General features: G+C 42.3%; 1 protein-coding gene across 4 annotated transcripts in view; it reads left to right on the forward strand.

The window, feature by feature from the left end:
• The window catches only part of rap1gds1 (RAP1, GTP-GDP dissociation stimulator 1), a 92,839-nt gene extending 73,005 nt beyond the window's left edge, over window positions 1-19,834 (forward strand). For all 4 annotated transcript variants that reach the window (XM_068046219.1, XM_068046210.1, XM_068046229.1 and 1 more), the window contains 6 exons: window positions 3,946-4,080; window positions 8,019-8,144; window positions 11,207-11,346; window positions 15,433-15,559; window positions 16,827-16,955; window positions 19,151-19,834. In XM_068046219.1, coding sequence (XP_067902320.1) covers window positions 3,946-4,080; window positions 8,019-8,144; window positions 11,207-11,346; window positions 15,433-15,559; window positions 16,827-16,955; window positions 19,151-19,278 — 785 coding nt within the window. In that variant the 3' untranslated portion in view covers window positions 19,279-19,834. The remainder of the gene's footprint in view (window positions 1-3,945; window positions 4,081-8,018; window positions 8,145-11,206; window positions 11,347-15,432; window positions 15,560-16,826; window positions 16,956-19,150) is intronic.
• The last annotated feature ends 5,177 nt before the right edge of the window (window positions 19,835-25,011 follow it).

A 25,011-nucleotide genomic window follows, 5' to 3' on the forward strand; every position in this document is an offset into this window, starting at 1 on the left:
AACTCTGGTCTTTTGTCCATTATCTCCACTGTTGATAGCACAGCAGTCATCTGTCTCAGCAGTCACCCTAAATCTTGCCACGTGACTATTACTTGATGGCTTTTATCAATGTTTTTCTTCCTCCTCTGTAGAGTGCCCAGAATGTATTTTGCATTAAATGTACTATACAGATGGAAGTTATTGATATATTTTTAAACTCCTTAACGCTGCACTGTGCAATTAGGGAAAAGATTCTCTCAGAACAGACATGTTCTCTCAGCACATCACTGCAGCATTTTTAATTCACAGTAATCTAAGAATATTGTAAACGCTTTTTATGTAAAATTTGACATGAGTCTTCTCATCTTCCTTTCACCAACAGCATTCCATTTTCAGCTGCCTGTAACAAATTTAAAATATTCAATAGCATTTATCGGCAGGAACAAGAAATCACTGCAGCTGAGATCATTATTTTCTGCAGGCAAAAAGTCCAATCAATCTCAAAAATTTCTTCCTAAGCCTTTTGGTTAATTCAGTTCAATAATATCTCATTTCTGAAGTAAATATAAAGTAACATTCTCTATCTTTGTGCTGATCTTCAAGATTGTACAATTCATTAATCTAATATTGAAGGCCTAAAAGTAGTGAACCACTAATAATTAGCATAAAAGCAAAATACTGCAGATGCTGGAAATCTGAAATAAAAATAAGAAATGCTGGAAATACTCAGCAGGTCTGGCAGCATTTGTAGAGAGAGCAGCAGAGTTAACGTTTTAGGTCAGTGACCCTTCATCAGAACTGGCAAATATTAGAAATGTAAAAGGTTTTAAGCAAGTAAGGCAGGGATGGGGTAAGAGATAACAAATGAGAAGGTGTTGATAGGACAAGGTCACAGAGAATAACTGACTTAATGGTGTGCTGAAAGATAAAGTGTTAGTACAGAGAGGGTGTTAATTGACAGAAAACTGAGCATCCTGGCCCCAAGCACAAACATGGAAAAAAAAAAGTGGGTAGGCACAGTAGAAACAAACTAAACAAGCTAAATTAAAATAAACACAGAAAAAATAACTCAAAATAAAAAGGGGGACCCATCATGCTCTGAAATTATTGAACTCAATGTTCAGTCCGGCAGGCTGTAGCATGCCTAATCTGTAAATGAGGTGCTGTTCCTCGAGCTTGTGTTGATGTTCACTGGAACACTGCAGCAATCCCAGGACAGAGATGTGGGCATGAAAGCAGGGAGGAGTGTTGAAATGGCCAGCAACTGGAAGCTCGGGGTCATGCTTTCGGACTGAACGGAGGTGTTTCGCAAAGCAATCACCCAGTCTGCGTTTGGTCTTCCCCAATGTAGAGGAGACCACATTGTGAGCAGTGAATACAGTATACTACGTTGAAAAGTACAAGTAAGTTGCTGCTTCACCTGAAAGAAGTGTTTGGAGCCTTTGATAGTGGAGAGAGGGGAGGTGAATGGACAGGTATTACACCTCCTGCGATTGCACAGTAAGGTGCCGTGGGAAGGGGACGAGGTGGTGGGAGTAATGGAGGAGTGGACCATGGTGTCAGAGGGAATGATCCCTTCGGAATGCTTACAGGGGAGGGGAAGATGTGTTTGGTAGTGGCATCGCGTTGGAGGTGGCGGAAATGGCGGAGGATGATCCTTTGGGTATGGAGGCTGGTGGAGTGGAAAGTGAGGACAAGGGGAATCCTATCGCGGTTCTGGGAGGGAGGGGAAGGGGTGAGGGTAGAGATCCGGGAAATAGGCTGGACACGGTTGAGGGCCCTGTCAACCACAGTGGGGGGAAATCCTCAGTTGAGAAAAAGGAAGACATATCCGAAGCGCTGTCATGGAAGGTAGCATCATCAGAGCAGATGTGTCGGAGATGGAAAAACTGGGAGAATGGAATGCAGTCCTTACAGGAGGCAGGGTGTGAAGAAATGTAGTCGAGGTAGCTGTGGAAGTTGGTGGGTTTATAATGAATATTAGTAGACAGCCTATTCCCAGCGATGGAGACAGAGAAGTCGAGGAAGGGAAGTGTCGGAGATGGACCATGTAAAGGTGAGAGAAGGGTGGAAATTGGAAGCAAAGTTGATAGCTTTCCAGTTCCGGGCAGGAGCAGGAAGCGGCACTGATATAGTCGTCAATGTACTGAAAAGAGAGTTGGGGGAGGGGGCCTGAGTAGGACTAGAACAAGGAATGTTGAACATATCCCACAAAAAGACAGGCATAACTAGGACCCATGCGGGTACCCATAGCAATACCTTTTACATGAAGGAAGTGAGTGGAGTTGAAGGAGATGTTGTTCAATGTGAGAACAAGTTCAGCCAGGCGGAGGAGGGTGGTGTGGATGAGGACCGGTTGGGCCTCTGTTCAAGGAAGAAGCGCAAAGCCCTCAAACTGTCCTGGTGGAGGATGGAGATGTAGATAGATTGGACGTCCATAGTGAAGATGAAGCAGTTGGGGCCAGGAAACTGGAAATTGTCAAAATGACATAGGGGGTCAGAAGAGTCAGGGATGTAGGTGGAAAGAGACTGGACCAGGGGAGAAAAGATAGTCAAGGTAGGAAGAAATGAGGTCAGTGGGGCAGGAACAGGCTGAAACAATGGGTCTGCCTGGACAGTCCTGTTTGTGGATTTTGGGAAGGAGATGGAAGCAGGCTGTCCGGGGTTGCAGGACTGAGGTTGGAAGCTGTAGAGGGAAGATCTCCAAAGGAGATGAGGTCAGTGACCGTCCTGTGGATAGTCGCTTGATGTTAGGTGTCGGGGTCATGGTCCAGGGGGAAGTAGGAAGAAGTGTAGAAAAATATTAGCAGCCTGATGTGGGTCACATCACTGCTGTTAGTTTAAAAAAAAACTTCAGTTCAATTGAGAACCATTACAGGTAACATAGTGGGCTGCATTTTACAAGTGCCCTGCAGTTTGCGTTGGTGCACTGTAAAAACAGAGCGTATCCCACGCCGTGATATTACATGTAGGGGCTCATTAAATAGAGGGGGCAGAGCGGCCGCCCCTGATGACATAAGGGGGCAGCCGCTGCATCTCCGGCAATGGTGTCCAGTGCCACCACGCAGGCACCGACACCATTTTTAAAGGACTTTAAGCTCTTCAATACCATTTTAAAATTTAAAGGTCTCGATCTCTGGGATGTAACAAAATGTCATTTCAAACATAAATCACTTCTCCCATCCCCCAATGGGTAGAGTATGCATTAATCGCACTCGTTCCCCCAAAATAAACCTTTCATAGTATTCGGAACCTTCCCCCGTACCCCCCCAAAAAGAATCTGTTCCCTTTGACCCTCAAACCTTTCCCACCATCCCATTAGCCAATAAAGTTTGGTTACCCTGCCCCTCCACCCCTCCCGCCCTGAAAATTCTATTCCTCCCCCCTCCCCCCCAGGTTCTTTGTTCGGAACCCCTTACGGAGTTCCAAAGGCGCGTGAAGTACGAACGGCGGCTGTAAAATTGCGTTGGATGGCCGCCGCCTGCAGATAAGTTAATTTACAATTCTTTATTGTCAATTTGAATATTTAAGATGAAGGGCACACTGCCAGTTGGCAGGGGTGCCACACTGAGGTCCCCCCCACTGCTGGTAATATGTGGCGGGCCTCTCCCCACTGCATTTTACTGGCCCCCGTACCGCGACCCACTGCATCGAGGGGCCTGTAAAATTCAGCCCAGTGAGTTAATTACCTTTTTAATCGTTCCCTTTTTTTCCTTTCGTGTGGTCTATTCCCCATTTTATTTTCCAGTTGGAAGCAAGTCCTGTGTCATTGACCAGCAGCCACATATTAATGGCGTCATATCCAACAGTTGGTGGGAGATGTCATTTGTAAACACTTCACCATGCCCACCACAGCAAATAGAATTGCCATTGTGTATCTTGCTTTTTTTCCCATTAACTATCTGGACTCGAAGTTGGTTCAGTACATCTTTCATACAGATAACGTGTTTTTTCTGCCACCTTCAGATGGAAACTGTATTCACATGGTGGAAATCGGAATTGTACAGAAGTTATTAGATTTACTGGATAGGCACGTAGAGGAGGGGAATGTGACGGTACAGCATGCTGCACTTAGTGCACTCCGAAATCTGGCTATTCCTGGTAAGTATTCTTAAAGTCTAAAAAGAAAATGCACATACACCAAACTTTGTTTTATGCTGTGTTTATTCAGCGATGTAACAAACATCTATAGAATAATTTGAAATCTTTGTTTTTATTAGTAGATTTGCACCATTAGTCTGTCTTTTTTCCTTCAGTGTAAACTAATACTTGCAAATAAATCCTACTTGTAGTTTTACCTTGAAGAATACTATCTACCTGTGTGGTGTTTAATAGAATCATAGAATAGTACAGATCAGATGAAGGCCATATTTCCTATTGGAGAAAATCCGAGCAGGTGATATACTACCCAGTATAGCATCCAGTGTGAAATAACCCAGTAAAAAGTCTTGAGGCATATAGCTGCTGTTCATGGCACATTCGAATTTCACATCTGCACTGGATAGTCACATAGAAACAATATAACCTGTCACTCCCATAAGTATACCCATGTCCTCTATGATCTGCAGAACACCATTTCCACCTCATATCTAGTTACAAGATGGCCATGGCCCAGGGCTGTAACAGAGTCCATTACATACAACGAGAGGTCCTGCTGTGATTTTTATATGTGCCCTAGGTTTCTTATTTATTCTGAAAGGTATATTGATGATCACTATATTGAAAGAGGCTTCTCGGGTATTTCACACATGTATTTCTTCAATTTATTCTCCAAGGGTGCACCGTTCTAACTATGGCTGAGATGAGGCTTGGTTTGAATCATTGTTATTTATTCCACTGTAAATTAAATATACAGAGCAGCAGCTAGGATTGGGTTCATTTGGTTCAATCAGTGCAACTTCATTATGCGTAGTGGTGCAAAGTAAAGAACACACTATGCTTTCATACTACAGTGATTTATCTTTCTTGCTTTTAAACAAGTGGAATCTTGATTATCTTCCAGCACTTATAATCTCTTTGCCTCAGTTAATGCCATTACAACTTTCCCCCAGCAGCTTTGAGATCCTGATCAGCCTGGTTGTCCACTTTATCAATTTTGAGCACCTCATGCAGTACTGCTATTCTTTTCCTTGTGGCAAATCCACCCATTGCTCCAGTATTATCCTGACAAACAAAAAGAAACCCAAACTCTTCCATCACAAGCCATCAATTCTTGACCTCTGTTCATTGCATTGTCAATTTTTATCCATGCTTAATGTGAAGAACTCATGATTTATTTGTACCCAAAATAAAGGCCATTCTTGTCTTGCATTCCCTGCCCTCACTCTTACTAGACCTCCTGAACTCTGCTTCCACTCCACATCTCTCTCGGCTTGTTTCAGTCCCTCACGTGCTCTCCTTCCAAGCCTTCATGTAGCTCACCATTAATGTGTTGGCCTCCTCTGAATCCAGGACCTGACTGTCTAAATTCTCCTCCTTGGCCCATGCTTGCTGACATTCCCCACCTCCTAGCTACTGGTGTTAAACTTCAAAATAACTCAATAACCCTTTTTTAAAAAAAAAAGGCTGAACACTGTAAAATACTTATAAATGGACTGGGGGAGCAAGTAGGATTTCTTTCTTTCTATCCATTGATTCATTCTATCCATCTATTCACTTTGAGCGAGAGTCAACAGCTGTATTAATGGGATTCACTTTGGAATTGTTACTTATTGAATCTTGATTCAGATACATGTAGAAAACCGAATGCAGGGGAAAAGACTGATGTGGATTCAGTTTTTTAAAACTAATGTGCAACAATAAGTAACTACTTGATTTAATAACATTTCATTCTACTGGTACTGAACAGAACAGGATTTTTAATGTATGGCCTTTAATGTATAGAAAGCAGAGCTTACTGAATTTTACAGTAATTTAATCAGCTGTCCAATACATTGCACACCCACCAATCCAGGCAGCATAGCTTATGTCTGTCCGCCTACACCATTGGGGTGACGCAGTGGTTAGCACCGCAGCCTCACAACTCCAGTGACCCCGGTTCGGTTCTGGGTACTGTCTGTGCGGAGTTTGCAAGTTCTCCCTGTGACTGAGTGGGTTTCCGCCGGGTGCTCTGGTTTCCTCCCACAGCCAAAGACTTGCAGGTTGATGGGGCAATTTACAATGGCCAATTTACCCTAGTGTAGGTATGTGGTAGGTGAATGGTGGGGATGTGGTAGGGAATATGGGATTAGTGTAGGATTAGTATAAATGGGTGGTTGTTGGTCGGCACAGACTCGGTGGGCCGAAGGGCCTATTTCAGTGCTGTATCTCTCTGACTTTATTTGGAGTTTCAGGGTTAATCCTTGATATCTTCAGTACTATTTATGTTTCAGAACCAGTAATGAATTCAATGCAAGTAAAATCAATGTACGGAGGGTATTGAATTCTAATAAATTGTAATTGTTTTATTGAGGGTATATGAGTGATTTGGGATGATTCTGCCTCTCTGTCTCTTCCCCTAGCCCCACTTCTCACCCACAGGGCTAAGGAAAAGCAATCCCTTACTTAATAAAGGAATAACATTTGATTTGATTTACTTTTATAAAGTTTTGCGCTGGTTCCAGAGAGCCCCCTTAAGGGTCTTCCCTCCCAGTTTCTTTGCACTTCCATCACAGACCAGTTTAGAGTACTGCTTTTTTTTTCCAGGCCCCTCTATACACTTCTTGAGATCTTTATTTCAATTTAACCATGCATTTTTTAAATAAAATTTAAAACAAACTCCAGGTATCTGAGACCAATGAGCGACCTGAAAAAATTAGCTGAGCTCATAGATCGTTGGGTTTGGCATTTTAGCAGGGTTGACAGTATCTGCTTTTCCTCTCTTTCCTGTAAACTGAATGTTTGTTTCACTTTGGAGAGCTCTTAAATTGAAGGTGAAGTCAATAAATACAACTTAGTGCATGATTATCATGACCAAATCTAGCATCACTTTCAAATGAGCTTTCTTAGTCACACCCTGTAGCAAATCAGTAATAACTTGACAATGCTTTAGAGTAAAAATATGTATTTTTCTGTGTGTATTACATTAACGCTTATAAAGGTTGTGGGATTAAGGAGCACCTACAGGCCTGGACTTTACTATCAGAGGATAGGTCCTAAGGTATAGCAGCACTGTAGTAGGTTTCAAGATTTTTCATCATAGGAAAGGGTCTTGGGTTTAGAGGTACTACAGCAATGGTCCTGGGATTTGATACTACTGGAAAAGGCAAACCTGGGATTTGGTAGAATTGGATCAGTGGTGGAGGAGGAAGCACTGGTCTGTTCTGTGGCAGTACTGGTGGAGTGGGTTCCAGGTTTTAGCAATACTAGATTAGGGGATTCTGAGTTATGACTGGGGATGAGAATTCTAGGCCCAGCACTGCAAATTGCAATGAGATTTTTTTTGTATGCTTCCAATAGACCTTCCATGTGCAAGTATATGGATGTGTATCGTTTGCATCTAGTCTCAGTACGCAGTCAAATATCAGTAAAAGTATGTCAATGTCTCACTAACCCATGGATCCTCAAATTTGTTAAGTGACTTCTGCAATTCAGCTGAATGATTAGCTCTGGGAAGAATATCCTGCCCACTACCAAGCTTTTGAGGAGCTGAGGCTTCAGAATCTAATGTTCATGAAGGCACTACAGAAGACAGTTTTGTAGATCAGTCACTAATTGTATGGGGATTTGGCCAGGGCTGTGGGAAGATGGCAAGTTGCGTGTAGGAGGAGATGTATGAATAGGGCCGCAGTCCTAATTGGGGAAGAAAAGAAAAGCAAGGAGCCCAATTGTATTTAGCCATACAAGACCACCTACTTTAAAGTTAAGGATATTTCTACATACATAAACCTTTCCAGTTAAAAGAAAAAACAAGTGTGATGGAAGTATCATGACACAAACATAAAGACCCAAAAAGTCATATTATAGTTGTCAAGTCTTTATTTTCTATCGTTGCTGCCTGCTTTCTGTCCTGACCAGGTAACATGAACATCACACTCATTTGAATTCCTTCTTGTCCCCAGTATTAAATAAAGCTAAGATGCTGTCGGCAGGGGTTGCAGAGCAAGTGCTGAAATTTCTGAAGTCTGAGATGCCACCTGTCCAATTCAAACTACTTGGAACATTACGCATGCTAATTGATGCACAAGGTATTGTGATTGTGTGTGTGTGTGTGTGTAAAATATTTAATTGCTTATTGCAATAGGTGTGTGCTTTACATCTTAAAATGACAGGATGAAAGTTCTCACTTGCCAAATAGCTATTATGAAGGTGTCTAGAGTGGAGACGGGCCACTTGTAGGGAGAGAAGGAAAATTGGCTGGCAATTACGTCTGTCCTGTTCTCATACTTGCTAGCAACTGGTTACAGAATTCTCAGGGAGCTGAGAACAGATTGCTGGCTTGATCAGGATCTGAAGGGAAATGAAATAACTTGTTTTAAATATTAAAACAAGCAAATTCTCTGGTCAGTGCTTAGATAGCTTATTTCAACCAAGTGTCGACTCCACAGTTGACATAAGTATCCTTGTACTGGGGAGAAAGAAAATCACCAAGGATTCTTGTGGCAAATTCTGTCGGAAAGTATGGGCTGGATTTTGTTCCCAGCCTGACGCCTGGTTCGGTGGCGGAATGGGGAGGGGGGTGTGCCGGAGCATCGGAGCGGCTGCCACGGAACCCAATGCTGGGATAGCTGGGCCTGATCTGCCCGGCAGGAAAGTGAAGGCGTGTGACAGCCACACGTTGAGCTGAAGATTGGGAACTGAAGATAAGATCGCTGCAGGTTGCATTTAAATTAATGAAAACATCTGCCGCTCAGCGATGAACCCTGCTTTCATATGCTAATTAAATGTTTGCATTAATTTAAATATAACCCACAGCGATCTTATCTTCACTCCACACACCCCCACCTCCCAGCCCGCTGCTGGGGGGATATTGTATTCTGCTCATTGTGTGCAAAATGGCTGTCACATTTGACTACATAAAGTCACTGTGGAAAGTACTTCATGATATGTGATTTTTTGAGATAGGTCATAAGATACAATATAAATGTGTTTTTCTTTGATCCTTTTGGAGCAAAGGGAGAATGCCTGCTACCTGTTGTCGATGATGTGCTTTATCAAAGAAGTACCAGACCTTGTTACAAATCTGATGTAACAATATATTTTCAAGATGTTTTTAATTGTATGAATATATGTACCCATTCACTTGCCCATTTTGGCTGCTGAATCCCTCTTGGATCAACCCACATCTACTTTCTGTGCCTCTGTTGGCATTCTCTGAAGCCACCCATTGAGGCACCCATCCCTGCCTTCTTACACGCAGCAACTCATCTAAACAGCAGGCCAGTTCTTGTCAGGCTGACCCAGACTGATCACAGTTGGTATCCTATTCAACCCCAAGCTGAGCTACCGACCCCATATACGCCCGACTTAAAGACCTTCTACTTCCAGGTTCACAACATCGCCTACCTCTACCCCCATTTCGGTCCACCTGCTGCTGAAAATCTCATCCTGCCAGTGTCACCTTTAAACTCAACTATTGGCCTGCAGACCATTACAACCTCCCATCCTCAGCTCTATGTAAACTTTAGCCCATCAGAACTCTACTGCCTATACCCTACCCTGCACCAATTCCATCACCAACACCTCTGTCATACAAAAATAGGAACAGCAGTAGATGTCCTAATTTCTCTTCCTTTGGTTCAGTGTCCATTCTTGTCTGGTTACATCTCATGAAGTGCCTGGGATGTTTTCTACATTAAAGGTGCTACATAAAAGCAGTTTTTGATATATGAGCAGCGATAGTCATTTATGATGTCAGATCAGGATTTGAGTTATCCCAAAATCCCATCTCCATTTACTAATTTGAACCTTCTGAACTGATGCTAGTGTTAACCACACCAAATCAGGAGTATGTGTTTGTTCATCCATAATAGCAGTCCATATTTCTAGTACAATTCTCCTCTGGTTTGTCATTTCCAACCAACCACACTCTTCCCACACTACCAGGCTGTGGGAAAAATAAATTAATTCTATGTGTTATATAAATACAGCACCTATTGTGTACATGTGGTGTCGTTTTAAAAGAGAAATGGAGCGCACAGTTTGATTAAGTTATGGAGCAGCATAAGCAAAGCAGTTTCACTAAATCCACCCACATAGGTTCAAGTGCTGAATCTGGTTCGTGATGCAGTGTAATGTCATGCAGACCCCCCACCTGCCAAGAATGAGGCATATTAATTTTGGCAAATGGGCATTGATTTTAAACTGTTGCTGGAATGAGGAAATGACTTGTTAAACAGATCAGCTGTGGCTGAAAAAACATTTACATACTAACAGACAATGCTTGTGGAGACTAAGGACCATTCCCTGACACATTCAACCCTCAATGGACTTTGATCACCAGACATTGAAGGTGAGGAAGCTCACATTCCAGGATGGCTGCTAAGATGGCCGAATCCACAAACACAAATGATCAAAACAGCTAGTCACATGACTAACCTGCTGGGCAACCTGAGTTTTTTTTTTTGAATTGTACAGATAGTTTGAGAGAGAGAGAGACTGTTTGCTGCTGGACTGTAAAGACCTCTCCTGGCTGCTTCGCCACAGCCTCTCCTGTCTGCAGCCATCTCTTCTCACAGAACTCCAAATCAACTGAAGACGTGAACCTCGAAAGAAAAGTCTCCTACATCAAACAAGGTTTAAGAAGAATACTGGGCCCCAACGAAAAGCAAGATCTAACTACAATCAAGGACTCTACAGCGAACTCGAAGAACAGTAACCAAAACCATCTTCAGATATTGCCTCCAAACTTTTCAAATTTTTTTCTTTTTTTTTATCTGCATGTGTGTTCATCGCATATGCATGCTAGCATGGGCATGTCGTATATCCATAGGCATTAACACAATTAGAATTTAAGTTTAATAAATTTCAACTTTTCTTCTTTAAACCTAAGAAAACCTGTTTGGCTGGTTTCTTTGTCTTACAATTGGAAAGTGGTGAACAAGGATTCAGCAAGGGGGAACTAAAAACATGGTGTGTTTAAAATTAAACCCTGTTACGGTAAGACCAGGTGAAGGCTGAGAGGGAACCCTAGATCCCTTTCTCACCTGGTCGTAACAGTAACAGCAGCTTAGAAACTGGTGATTTATGGAAGAACTGTTTCCTGAAGCACTCTTCCACATGCTCTAATTCTCTCTGTTTCCCACTGTAGCTGAAGCAGCTGATAAGCTGGGGAAGAACTTTAAACTGGTGGAGCGTTTGGTAGAATGGTGTGATGCAAAGGATCATGCAGGCGTCATGGGAGAATCAAACAGGCTGCTATCCGCACTTATCAGGCACAGCAAATCAAAGGTCTGTTTTCAGGAATGCTATTTCTAAATTAATGCTCTATTAATGCCAAAATCTAGCATCCTAAACTTGGAAATGTGCACATCTGAGATGTTAAAATGCTCCTGTATACAGTCCTGTATAAACAGACCGTCAGTTTCGAAGAAGGGTCACTGACCCGAAACGTTAACTCTGCTTCTCTTTTCACAGATGCTGCCAGACCTGCTGAGTGGTTCCAGCATTTCTTGTTTTTATTTCAGATTTCCAGCATCCGCAGTATTTTGCTTTTATATTAATATGTGTGGGAACCAGAATGAACAAGTATGTCAAAAAAAATACCCTGGATATAGAAGACTAAACTGTAGACTTATTCCATGATGAACAAGATCTACCAAAACTAGAAAGTGACTAAAGCAGAAATATTCAGTGGGATCTGGGCTTTGAATCAACTCAGCTTTTCAGTTGCAGTAGTATAATATGATGGCTTGGAAACACCTCTCCATTGAGAGATTTGTAAAACAATTATGGCACTCGTAACTGTTTTCAGGAGTCATTGTAACATTTGTATGTTTTTCTTAAAATATTGTAGGAAGTGTCATGTTCTGTGGTTGAGAATATGTTCTGTAACAATCTTTTGCTTTATCTCCAAGAAGCAAATGCGAAATTGTTTTGCAGCATGCTTGCATTGTGCTTGTACCACCTGCTGTTTAATTTTTTTGCAGCCTTACGTAAAAGAACTGATTCTGAGAGATTTTGGCACATTATCCAAGAAAACTTCATACTTGTTTCTCTGTGATGGATATCTGATTTTTTTCTTAAAAGGTCAAATTAATGGAAAATCATTTAAGATAGTAATTACCAGTAAGGTGCTATTTCGATGGGAATGTACTTGCTTCCCCTCTTAAATTTTTAGTAGTATATTTGCATAAGCACACAGTGTTTTATTACTAATGTACAGGATGTCGCCAATGAAGTGCATAAGTGCCCATAAGTAAAAAGCCACATTGTTAGGGCTGTGTATAACATTATGAATCATCTTCAATCCAAAATGCCAGTTGCAAAAAAAGTGACTCTTCTAAAATGAAATGGAACCTTTGGCGATAAATTGTTCTGTGTAATATAGAAACTACTGGCTATTTTAGCAACAAAAAATGGGCTTTTGTTGGAATTCCCTGTGAAAGATGGTGAAACTCCTTAGGGCGGGCGGCACAGTGGCGCAGTGGTTAGCACTGCAGCCTCACAGCTCCAGGGGCCCGGGTTCGATTCTGAGTACTGCCTGTGGAGTTTGCAAGTTCTCCCTGTGTCTGCGTGGGTTTTCTCCGGGTGCTCCGGTTTCCTCCCACAAGCCAAAAGACTTGCAGGTTGATGGGTAAATTGGCCATTATAAATTGTCACTAGTATAGGTAGGTGGTAGGGAAATATAGGAACAGGTGGGGATGTTTGGTAGGAATATGGGATTAGTGTAGGATTAGTATAAATGGGTGGTTGATGGTCGGCACAGACTCGGTGGGCCGAAGGGCCTGTTTCAGTGCTGTATCTCTAATCTAATCCTTATTTAAATGCAAGTGGCTTTCTGCACTACTTTCAATTGGAAAATGCGGAGTTCCAAAGGGTAAAGGTACCAAATAAGCAATCATAACACTCTCATTTCAATAAAATTACTTAAGTAAATATTTTTGTGGAATTAACTAAATGAAACAAATTCCCTGACATCACTTACTGACCCTGACTCATGAACATTAAATCCCAGTGCTGTATATTGTATTTCTGAGCTTGCTCAGCCCTTGAGTGACAAAGTATTAATCACTAACTGACCTGAAGCAGCTAACTACGTCCATACCCTATACTGAGGCACAGCCTCTACAAAGTTCAGACCTGTTGGTCCAAAATTTGTTGTCAAAATAATGCTAAAAATAAAGCTATAGAGCATGGCAATAATTATATGCAAATGCAATAGCAACTTCAGGTGAGGTGAGATCTGAGGTTAAACATAGAAATTGAAAAATTGCTGTTAGAGATGAGCCACTCTGCAGGTAGCTTTGTGGAAACAGCATTTTGCTATCTGGCTCCCCATTCAAATGCATTGAGTGGAATGAAATTCCTGAACTTGTGCTGTAGATACGAACTAAACAGAAGTTGTCATTTCAAGTCTAAGTACCATTTTAATGATGTGATAAGTATTAATTACTGCCAGTTTACCCCTCTGGCACTGAATTAACTATTACAAGTGCGGAGTCGCATTCCTTCGGGTTTTAATTATTGGAGATTTTTTTTTTTAAATACTTATTTTTTTAAAGTCTGTTTCTCTCTCTCTCTCTCTCTCTCTCTCTCTTTCTCTTTCTCTTTCTCTTTCTCTTTCTCTTTCTCTTTCTCTCTCTCTCTCTCTCTCAATCCACGTCTACCCGGTCACGCCCTGTTAGACTTTTGTAAGTTTCAATGTGATCACCTTTTCTTCAAAATACAGGCCCAATTTCTACTATATTCTCAGAAGACAATCCCAGGGATTAATCTGGTGAACCTCCATTGCACTCCCTCTATGGCAAGTATATCCTTCCTTAGATAAGGAGACCAAAACTGTACACAATACTCCAGGTGCCGGGTCTCGAAGACTTTATACAGTTGCAGCACTACATCTTTACTCCTGTACTCAAATCCCCTTTCAATGAAGGCCAACATACTATTTGCCACCTTAATTGCTTGCTGCACTTGCATACTAGCTTTTAGTGACTCATGAACAAGGACACGTTGGTCTCTTTGGACATCAACACTTCCTAACCTCTCACCACCATTTCTTCTTACCAAAGTGGATCACTTCACTATATTCCATCTGCCATGTTCTTGCCCATTCACTTAGCCTATCCAAATCCTTGAAGCCTCTGTGCATCCTCTCCACAACTTGCATTCTCTCCTAGTTTTGTGTCAACAGCAAATTTGGAAATATCATGATTGGTCCCCATATCCAAATCATTTATATGGATTGGGAACAGCCGTGGCCCAAGTATTGATCCTTGCGTAACCCCACTAGTAACAGCCTGCCATCCTGAGAATTTTTTAAAAATTCTTTTGTGGGATGTGGGCATTGCTGGCTAGGCCAGCATTTATTGCCCTTGAGAAAGTGGTGGTGAGCTGCCTTCTTGAACCGCTGCAGTTCACATGGGGTAGGTACACCCACAGTGCTATTAGGAAGGGAGTTTCAGGATTTTGACCCAGTGACAGTGAAGGAACGGTGATATAGTTCCCAGTCAGGATGATGTGTGACTTGGAGGGGAACCTGCAGGTGATGGTGTTCCCATGCATCTGCTGCCCTTGTCCTTCTAGGTGGTAGAGGTCACGGGTTTGGAACATGCTGTCGAAGGAGCCTTAGTGTGTTGCTGCAGTGCAAAATGACCCATTTATTCCTGCTCTCTATTTTCTGTCTGTTAACCAATTCTCAATCCATTGCAGTATATTATCCCCAATCCCACGTGCTCTAATTTTGTTTACTAACCTCCTGTGTGGGACCTTATCAAAAGCCTTCTGAAAATCCAAATACACAAATCCACTGGTTCTCCTTTATCTATGCTACACATAACCTCAAAAAACTCCAAGGTTGTCAAACATGATTTCCCTTTCACAAATCCATGTTGACTCTGCCCAATCATGTCATTATTTTCCAAGTGTCCAGTTATCTCATCCTTTATAATAGATTCTAACATTTTCACTACTACTGATGTCAAACTAACAGGTCTGTAGTTTCCATTCTCTGGTAGAGTTTTGTGCTCCCATATCAGTGAGTTTGTTTAAGTACGCCCTGCCTTCATGTTAGTGTACTAATGTGCCAAGGAGGAATTTGTATCCTACATTGCCAGTCCGTTAAAGGGGCCATTTGCTCTTTGATTATAGAGCAGAGGTGGAACAGTATGTTGAAAATTGTCTGCATTGAAAGAATATTTGAATAGCACCAGAGCCAGTAAACTATAAATGTTAATCACTCATTTCTCCTCAATCATGATATGGAGACTCGTCAAACTTTGTTTTTTTGTCATAATACTTTGCTAGGGTTTGATTTAAGTATATTCATGTTCATTGCTCTTCAAAATACTAATTGTTTCCTGTCCTCTGCTCCATAAGGATGTTGTCAAGACCATTGTTCAAAGTGGTGGTGTTAAGCATTTGGTCACTATGGCAACAAGTGAACATGTTATAATGCAGAATGAAGCTCTTGTTGCTCTGGGACTGATTGCTGCTCTGGAACTTGGTGAGTGGTGAACGTGTAAAATTGTAGGACTTATTTTAGGTAGTTTGTTACAGCCTTCGATATGTTTTGTGTGAACTTTCCCCAGGAGGAGGCCCTTAAGTGGCAATTAATTGGCTACTGAGGGGGCTTAATTGGCCTGAGGCGGGCGAGCCATTTGCCACCTTCCCTGCCACTCATAAAATTGAAGCGCGGGTAGGTAGGCAAAGGAATGGCGCCCCTTGCCTCGCACTCAATTTTACTCTGTGCCAGCCAATGTTGGAGAGAAAAGGAAGGATTCTTGTTGTTTTGAATGAGTTGCTTCGAGAGATAGTGTATTGACAGGCTGATGTTTCATTTTACAAGAAAAAGAACAAAGGTTGAAATAGTATTTTTTAATTAAATACTCCCAAGTGGAAATGCCTGCTGATACTTAGAGTATCTTTTTAGAAAAAATTAATATTCCGTCTTTTAAAAAAAAAAAAAAATTCTGTCCTGGTGTGATGCTCTGTTCAGTGTTTCCCCTGACAATATCAGTGAGAGCAATACTCAATGTGGAGAAAGTGCTGCAATAGTACAGTACATTTGTGTATCAACATACCTCTTTGCTTTCTGATCTATTGTAGTTGTACAGATTCTGCATTCATCAGCTGTTTTTTGTTTTGCCATGCCCCCCCACCAATCTAATGATAGATGCATTTACAAATACCAAACCACCACAGCAGAAGTATCGTCCCTCCAAGTATTCAGTATAGCAAAAGTCAGGGCTAGAGATCTTCAGTCTGAGATTGGCTGAGTACTCCACTATAGAATTTGAATTTTGCCACATTGCCGGTTTATTATTTTCGATGTCTGTTATGCCTGTAGTGTTTCAGTATTTTTAAAAATATAGAATGCACATTATAGACCAATTTGAAAATTATATTTATCCACAGGCAGATTCGTTTGAACACTATCAACCAAGTAGCAAGTTGATTACAGGGCTTGAGTTCACTTCCAATAGATATAACCCAAGCAGATGCTCAACAGTTCTGTAAAATTAGCATGATTAAAAATATATAAATCATTTCAAGCTTTGAATGCGTCAGAAATTATTTGTTGGTCAATGTGTTTGCAAGAGAAAGGTTTAGCATGAGATTTACTATAGTGTGTGGTGTGTGTGTGAAGAGAAGCAGCTTCATGGACAATGAGTCAATCTGTTGTGTCCATTGGAAATAGTACAGTTTAAAACTTGCATTTTGTTTCTAATGCTCAGTTTCGACATGCCTTTTTTGTTTTCTCCCCCACTTAGGTACAGCTGAACAAGATCTGGCGAGTGCTAAACTTGTGGAAATTCTGCACAAATTGCTTTCTGATGATACCAGTGCACCTGAAATCAAGTACAACTCAATGATAATGATTTGTACCATAATGGGATCAGGTGAGGCTCATGGATGCAAGTGATCCCTGTTAAATGCATAGTCTTGTCTACAAATCAGAATAGTGCAGTTGATACAAAGTATCAGCAACACATAAACAGACTATAGCTCCACACGAGCCTCCTTCCACCCCTCCTCATCTAACCCTATCAACATATCCTTCTATTCCTTTCTGGTGTTTATCTAGCTTCCCCTTAAAAACATGTATACTATTACCCATGGTAGTGAGTTCCACATTCCAACCTCTCTGGCCAAAGAAGTGAAAACCTCTTCTCCACATCTAACCTTTCAAAATCTTTCATAATCTTAAAGGACTCTATTAGGTCACCTCTCAGTCTTCCCTTTTCTAGAGAACAGAGTCCCAGTGCAGAGGAAAAAAAAAATCAGCAATAGGCTTAAAAGTCTTCCAAAGCTAGTGATAAGTTAAAAGAACCTTTGGGTGCCTTGGTGCCAGTGCACTAGATTTTTGCCTATTAGAACCATTAAAACCCACAGCTCCATCTGTCTGACAGGTCAGTGGTAATGACTGACTGCTTGCTGCCGGCTCGTAGCTAAACTGTGTGTTCAGCAGCTCTCCGTGCCTTTGTAGCAGCTATGTTGATTAGATTTCTTTTGCTGAATGTGAATGCCTGCTGAAGCTTAGCAGGCTCGGCTGGTTTCTCTACATATCACCAGTAATTTACTTGTGTTCCAAGTTCAGACTGGCCAGATGTTGTCAATAAAATACTAAAGTGTTTGTAATCACTTTGTTTATTCCCCTACATCGAAGGTTTATTAGACCTGGAATCCCATCAGTATCACCATGAATAATTAAACAGTTGAACAATACTTCAATAAAATGAGGGTGAAGAAAGTCGTGAATGACAGTAATATTGATGGAAACTGCTTTGGAGGAGTTACAGTGACAGCTGAATTACAGTGTTCAGATATATATAATTAGAGTTCCCTGGAAGATCTCAAGACCTTTATTAAATTCCTTGCAGTTAGATTCAGAAACTCCTTTTAACCCAGTTTCCCAACAGCAATATAAACACTGCTTAAAGAAAGACTCTCATCAAATACAGCTCCTGTGGGTGGGGGGGAGGGGAGAAGATAAATTATACAATTATATAAATTTGGGATTAGCATCCCTTTTTGCTCAACCATTTGAACGCAGATGATATCAGGTACTGGCTTTTCAAGGGTTAATGGGTGCAAGTTTGTGAGGGAGACAGCATGGTTGCTGATTCAGACTGGAGATTTTGACTGTTTAGTACAAGTAATTATTACTGATATTTCTAATTGGTGTCTCTCCATTGTTAATTAAGCAAGTATCCACCCCAACAATGTTTGCTTTTGAACCAAATCCTTTGACAAAATTCTGCTTTTTAAAACATATCATTAAATAGACAAAATTATATGGTTAACTAGAATGGGGAATGAAATAAGGCATCAATACATCTTTGGAGTAATCTAAAGAAAGACTCCTCCACTTCTGCATGTGCTTACACCTGCCTTTATGTTTCTACACATCTCGGCTGTAATGTTCAGGGCTCTCTGGCTACCAGTATTCCCGGTACTGACTGTTCAGGAAATTCTCTGCAACCTCCCAAACAAAGTTTCCTTTTCCATTCTTGGTTCAAAGGGTTTCTCATTTATTTTCCCCCATTTTAATTTTGTCCTTCCCACTGCACTTCTATGACGTGCATGGAGAAAAATTAGGTGAAAACAAACAATTGTACAACTTCACGGTTAATCAAATATTTCCTGAGTGCTTTTCACTAAATTGTGTGCCAAGCAGAAAAGACATTCTGCTGCTGTTCAATAATGTTTGGAATATAGTCATCACCAGGGGTTCACTTGTGGTTGACTGGAGCTTCTCTCTCCCCTTTGTTCTCACTCCAGACCATTTCTGCTGCTTTCTAATTGTTAGTGTGGAGGGATATTTTGGCATCATTCACATCCTATGACTGTCGAGCAGTGATAATTAGATGCTTCAATTATAGTGACAAATGGTGCAAATCTGATCATGTCAAATTGGTGTAATAATGGTCTATTTTATTCAATTTTGAGATTTATAGATTGTGAAGCTGCTACCAGCGAACGTACCATTACAACCATAATTTTGCATCAACCAGACTTTTGTAACTGATTTTTCACTACATTATTCTGCATGTTTGTAGTCATATTGTAAACAAGGTTTTCTTTTTTTTTTCAGAACTACTTAAGAAGGAAGCACAAAATATGCCATTCAAAGAGATTGTGTCAAAGCTTCGCCGCCACGAGAATAAACTTGTAGCCCAGCAGGCATTAGTGACGGAGCAAAGACTGATTATTGAAAGCTGAGATTTGTTCCCCATTTGCCTGTTCTTCAGCGTCTTGTCACTGGGTCACCTTTGTCTGCTGTGAAATGCTCCTGCAGCACCCTTGCTTCTCACGTCTCATGCATGCATTAGATTGGTCCAGTCTTGACGAACAGAAATGGTACCAAGTACTTTCAGCTGTGGTTTTTAAAAAAAAACTTGTCCATTTGTCATTCCATGTCCAATTAATGTCCCTTATTGCCTGAAGCACTGTGGTAGAACTTGCATGTTGTAGCAAAATAACAATGTGACAATGTTTATAGAAATAAATGCACACTTCCTTAACAGCCACCCCATTTCCATTCCGTAAAGCACTAAAAAGCTGCCAATTGGCAATAATGCAGGATGCAGAAATTAAATCTGGATTTTCCTTTTAGATTCAGATGTTGAAGCTTGCTCCATTCTTAACGCTTCCAAAAACCACAAAAAAAGGGAAAAAATAAACTAGCGTGCATCATCAATCCTTCCAAGTGTCCAGATGTTGGCTGTTAACTATGTAAAATCATGGTACCTAGAATTAATAAATTAAGTCTCAAGTTCCCAACTCTCTGTGTTGTGTTTTAAGAGCAGGATTAATTTGAGTAGTATGAATACCACTTACTCCTGGTAAACTATTTTGTCTGACCATCTATATCATGAGTCCTTTACTTCACACTTCCCTCCAGAATGTCTGTGCATTTACAAATCACTATTATGGATGATTGTAGTAACATGACTTTTGACTGAAAATTGGCTCATATATGGTGTCACCATGCCCCTTTACTGAAGCTTCTTCACCTGCTTATTACTTTCTACCACTTCCCTGCCCAAACAGCCATGGTGTTGGTGTGGCCCAGATTATCACATTGCACCTTTGGTCTCTTTGCCCTTTTGCCTCACCCCTTTTCCCTTCCAGCACCTTCAAATGTCATAACTGTTCCACTCCTGTAATTTCTCCACATCCCCTTTCTTGAGGGGTCAGTGAAATGAGGTATATTAGAGTTGGATTTCTAGAGCAACTTTCTTGCTATCTAATCTCCAACTTCTGAAGATTGACTGTAATGGCCACTTATGCCATTTCGCTGGTGTTTCATCAAATCTTCTGACATTATGATGGGAGATTGGGAGAACCATGGCAGAAATTCTATTACATTGAGTTTCACTCAAAAGTAAAATTGTGGATGCTGCAATTGCAGATGGTACTCAAGCTGTGAAACTGCAGAGCCCCCAGTTGTGCTGGTGTATGAACTGCTGAGCCAGTCCTTCTGGTTATCCAATACTGACCTGCATCATAATTAGCAGGGTGACTTATTTAAATTTGTGACTCCTGACAACGCAGAGCGATCGCAGACTTCATTAGTCTGAACATTTGCCAGCTTGTCAGTATGAATGTGTGCATGATGTCACCATGCAATGACGTCCTCACCCGTCAATAGCCGTCTCCATTCACATGAACGGTACGCTGCTCCCTCCCACCATCCCTGTTTCAATCGCCACTTCCCCCCGCGCTGCACGCTTGCACCCCACACCATGCCTCTGCCTTCCCTCAGCCACTTGCTCCCCATGCCCCCAGTCACTTGGCGGCACCCCCCCCCCCCCCCCCCCCCCAACGTACTCGCTCCCGTCCCACCGGCTGCTCGCTCCAGGCCTCCCCGCTATTACCTCTTCTTCTGCCCTCTCCACTCCCTCTCTTTTTTCCCCCCCCCACCCCGGCCACTGGCTGCCTACTGCAGGCCTTGCCACTGATCTTTTTCCCACAGCCGATCGTTCCCCGCTGTGCCATCCAAAGAAGCAAGGTGGGCCGCAAAAGGTGACAGCAATTGGGGGATGAGTTTCCGCGAGGAAGGAAGCAGATAGCGAGCGGTGAGAAGACAGGCACAGGATGGAGCAACGAAGGGAAGCACGATGGCAGGAGGAAGTGGGGAATTGTTGGGGGTGGGATGGAGGTGGTAATGGCAACCATTGAGGGGATTTGATTGAATTTGGGGGCAGTCACTTTGCTGAGAGTGTACTACAGGCCTCCAAACAGTCGGAGCGATAGAGGAGCAGTTATGTAGGCAAATCTCAGATGTAAAAACAATAGGGTAATAATAGGGGATTTCAACTTCCCCAAAATTAACTGGGGTAGTCTTAGTGCAAAAGGCTTAAAGGGGACGGAATTCTTAAAAGTGCATCCAGGAGAGCTTTTTGAGCCAGCACGTAGATAGCCCTACAAGAGAAGGGTTGGTACTAGACCTAATCCTAGGGAATGAAGCTGGACAAGTGGTAGAAGTGTCAGTGGGGGAGCATTTCGGGGATAGTGACCATTACTCTAAGATTTAAGGTAGTTATGGAAAAGGACAAAGATGGACCGGAAATAAAGGTACTAAATTGGGGGAAGGCTGATTTCAATATGATGAAACAGGATCTGGCCAAAGTGGACTGGGAGCAGCTACTTGTAGGAAAGTCTACATCAGACCAGTGGGAGTCAGTCAAAAAGAAAATTGTGAGAATTCCGGGCCAACATGTTCCTGTAAAGGTGAAAGGGTAGGACCAACAAGTCCAGGGAATCCTGGATGTCAAGGGATGATTAGGATTGGATAAGGGAAAAAAAGGAGGCCTATGGCAGATTCAGAGGGCTGAAAACAACGGATGCCCTAGAGGAGTACAAAGAGTGTAGGGGGGTAAATTAATTAGGAGAGCGAAGAGGGGGCATGAAAAAACACTGGCAGACAAGATAAAGGAAAATCCCAAGGCATTTTGTAAGTATATTAAGGGCAAGAGGATAACCAGGGAAAGAGTAGGGACCACTCTGCACAGTGGCGCAGTGGTTAGCACCACAGCCTCACAGCTCCAGCGACCCGGGTTCAATTCTGGGTACTGCCTGTGTGGAGTTTGCAAGTTCTCCCTGTGTCTGCGTGGGTTTCCTCCGGGTGTTCCGGTTTCCTCCCACAGCCAAAAGACTTGCAGGTTGATAGGTGAATTGGCCATTATAAATTGTCACTAGTATAGGTAGGTGGTAGGGGAATATAGGGACAGGTCAGGATGTGGTAGGAATATGGGATTAGTGTAGGATTAGTATAAATGGTCGGCACAGACTCGGTGGGCCGAAGGGCCTGTTTCAGTGCTGTATATCTAAATCTAAATAAATCAAAGTGGCAATCTGTGTGGAGCCAGAGGACGTAGGTGAGGTTTTGAATGATTACTTTTCATCTGTATTCACTATGGAGAAGGACGTTGTAGGTGTAGAGATCAGGGAGGGGGATTGTGATATACTTGAAATAATTAGCATTGAAAGGGAGGAGGTATTAGCAGTTTTAGCGGGCTTAAAAGTGGAAAAACTCAGACCCAGATGAGATGTATCCCAGGCTGTTATATGAGGCAAGGGAGGAGATTGCAGGAGCTCTGACACAAATTTTCAGATCCTCCCTGGCCACAGGAGAGGTGCCAGAGGACTGGAGGACAGCGAATGTGGTGCCATTATTCAAGAAGAGTAGCAGGGATAAACCAGGTAATTACAGGCCAGTGAGTCTAACATCAGTGGTAGGGAAAGTATTGGAAAAAATTCTGAGTTACAGGATTAATCTACATTTGGAGAGGCAGGGATAGTCAGCATGGCTTTGTTGGGGAGATCGTGTCTAACAAATTTGATTGAATTTTTCGAGGAGGTGACTAGATGTGTAGATGAGGGTAAAGCAGTTGATGTAGTCTACATGGACTTCAGTAAGGCTTTTGATAAGATCCCGCATGGGAGATTGGTCAAGAAGATGAGAGCCCATGGGATCCAGGGCAAATTGGATCCAAAATTGGCTTAATGGCAGCAGGTAGAGGGCGATAGTTGAGGGTTGTTTTCGCGATTGGAAGCCTGTGACTAGTGGTGTACTACAGGGATTGATGCTGGGACCCTTGCTGTCTGTAGTGTACATTAATGATTTAGATGTGAATATAGGATGTATGATCAGTAAGTTCGCAGATGACACGAAAATTGGTGTCGTAAATAGTGAGGAGGAAAGCCTTAGATTACAGAACAATATAAATGGGCAGAGCATTGGCTGATGGAATTTAATCCTGAGAAATGTGAGGTGATGCATTTTGGCAGGACTAACAAGGCAAGGGAATATACAATGGCTGGTAGGACCCTAGGAAGTACAGAGGGTCAGAGGAACCTTGGTCTACTTGTCCATAGAGCATTGAAGACAGCAGCACAGGTAGATAAGGTGGTTAGGAAGGCATATGGGATACTTGCCTTTATTAGTCAAGGCATAGAAAATAAGAGCAGGGAGGTTATGATGGAGCTGTACAAAACGCTAGTTAGGCTACAGCTGGAATGCTGTGTACAGTTCTGGTCGCCACACAGGAAGGATGTGATTGCACTGGAGAGGGTGCAGAGGACATTCACCAGGATGTTAACTGGGTTGGAGCATTTCAGCTATGAAGAGAGACTGGATAAGCTAGAGTTGTTTTCCTTAGAGCAGAGAAGGCTGAGGGGGGGGACCTGATTGAGATATACAAAATTATGAGGGGGGTAGATTGGAAGAAACATTTTCCCTTGGTGGAGGTGTCAATAACCAGGGGGCATAGATTTAAGGTAAGGGGCAGAGATTTAGAGGGGATTTGAGGAAAATAAAATTTCACCCAGAGGGTTGTTGTAATCTGAAACACATTGCCTGAAGAGGTGGTAGAGGCAGGAACCCTCACTACATTTAAGAAGTATTTAGATGAGCATTTGAAATGCCATAGCATACAAAGCTACGGGCCAAGTGCTAGAAAATGGGATTAGAATAGATAGGTGCTTGCTGGCCGGAGTGGACATGATGGGGCAAAGGGCCTGTTTCTATGCTGTATAACTCTGTGACTCAATTTATTTTTTGTGATAAATTTAGCAGCCCCATCTTTATTACTGGCAGCTGCCTGAGACAGCACAGACAGTAACTTTTCAGTGGATGAGGCTTCATTTGTGCGTGTGGGAGCGCGGGTAAGTGGATCTGAGTCCACGGAAAGATCAGCCATGATGTTATTGAATGGCGGAGCAGGCTCGAGGGGCCGGATGGCCTACTCCTGCTCCTAGTTCTTATGATCTTATGTGCTAGTACTGTGCCACCTAGTCAGCAAATGCAGCTTCTTTAGCTTCTTGCAATGCAGTAGCACAGTTGTAAATGGTGGGATGGCTTGAAAATTAGAAATACAGCCTTTAGACCAACCTTCAACACTCCATGATATACAGCAAAGCGGAGGACAGCTGGGTACCTATGGGAGGAAACTTTGGGACAGTATCTCTGTGGTGCAGTGGTTAGCACCGCAGCCTCACAGCTCCAGGGACTCTGGTTCGATTCTGGGTACTGCCTGTGCGGAATTTGCAAGTTCTCCCTGTGACCGCGTGGGTTTTCGCCGGGTGCTCCGGCTTCCTCCCACAGCCAAAGACTTGCAGGTTGATAGGTAAATTGGCCATTGTAAATTGCCCCTAGTGTAGGTAGGTGGTAGGGAATATGGGATTACTGTAGGGTTAGTATAAATGGGTGGTTGTTGGTCGGCACAGACTCGGTGGGCCGAAGGGCCTGTTTCAGTGCTGTATCTCTAAATAAAAATAAAATAAATTTTAAAATGAGGGAGGTGGCAGTGGCACTGAGTGCCACCTTGCAGTCTGCTCAATAAGGCACGCTTACACTTTAGCCACTATCACGTTTCTACTTTGAGCACCAATGCACTTCCTATTAAATTAGTAACTGCACAATCAATATATCTTATTTAATACAAAAGG

This window comes from Heterodontus francisci, chromosome 1 (genome assembly GCF_036365525.1).
Source record: "Heterodontus francisci isolate sHetFra1 chromosome 1, sHetFra1.hap1, whole genome shotgun sequence".
Taxonomy (NCBI): Eukaryota; Metazoa; Chordata; class Chondrichthyes; order Heterodontiformes; family Heterodontidae; genus Heterodontus; species Heterodontus francisci.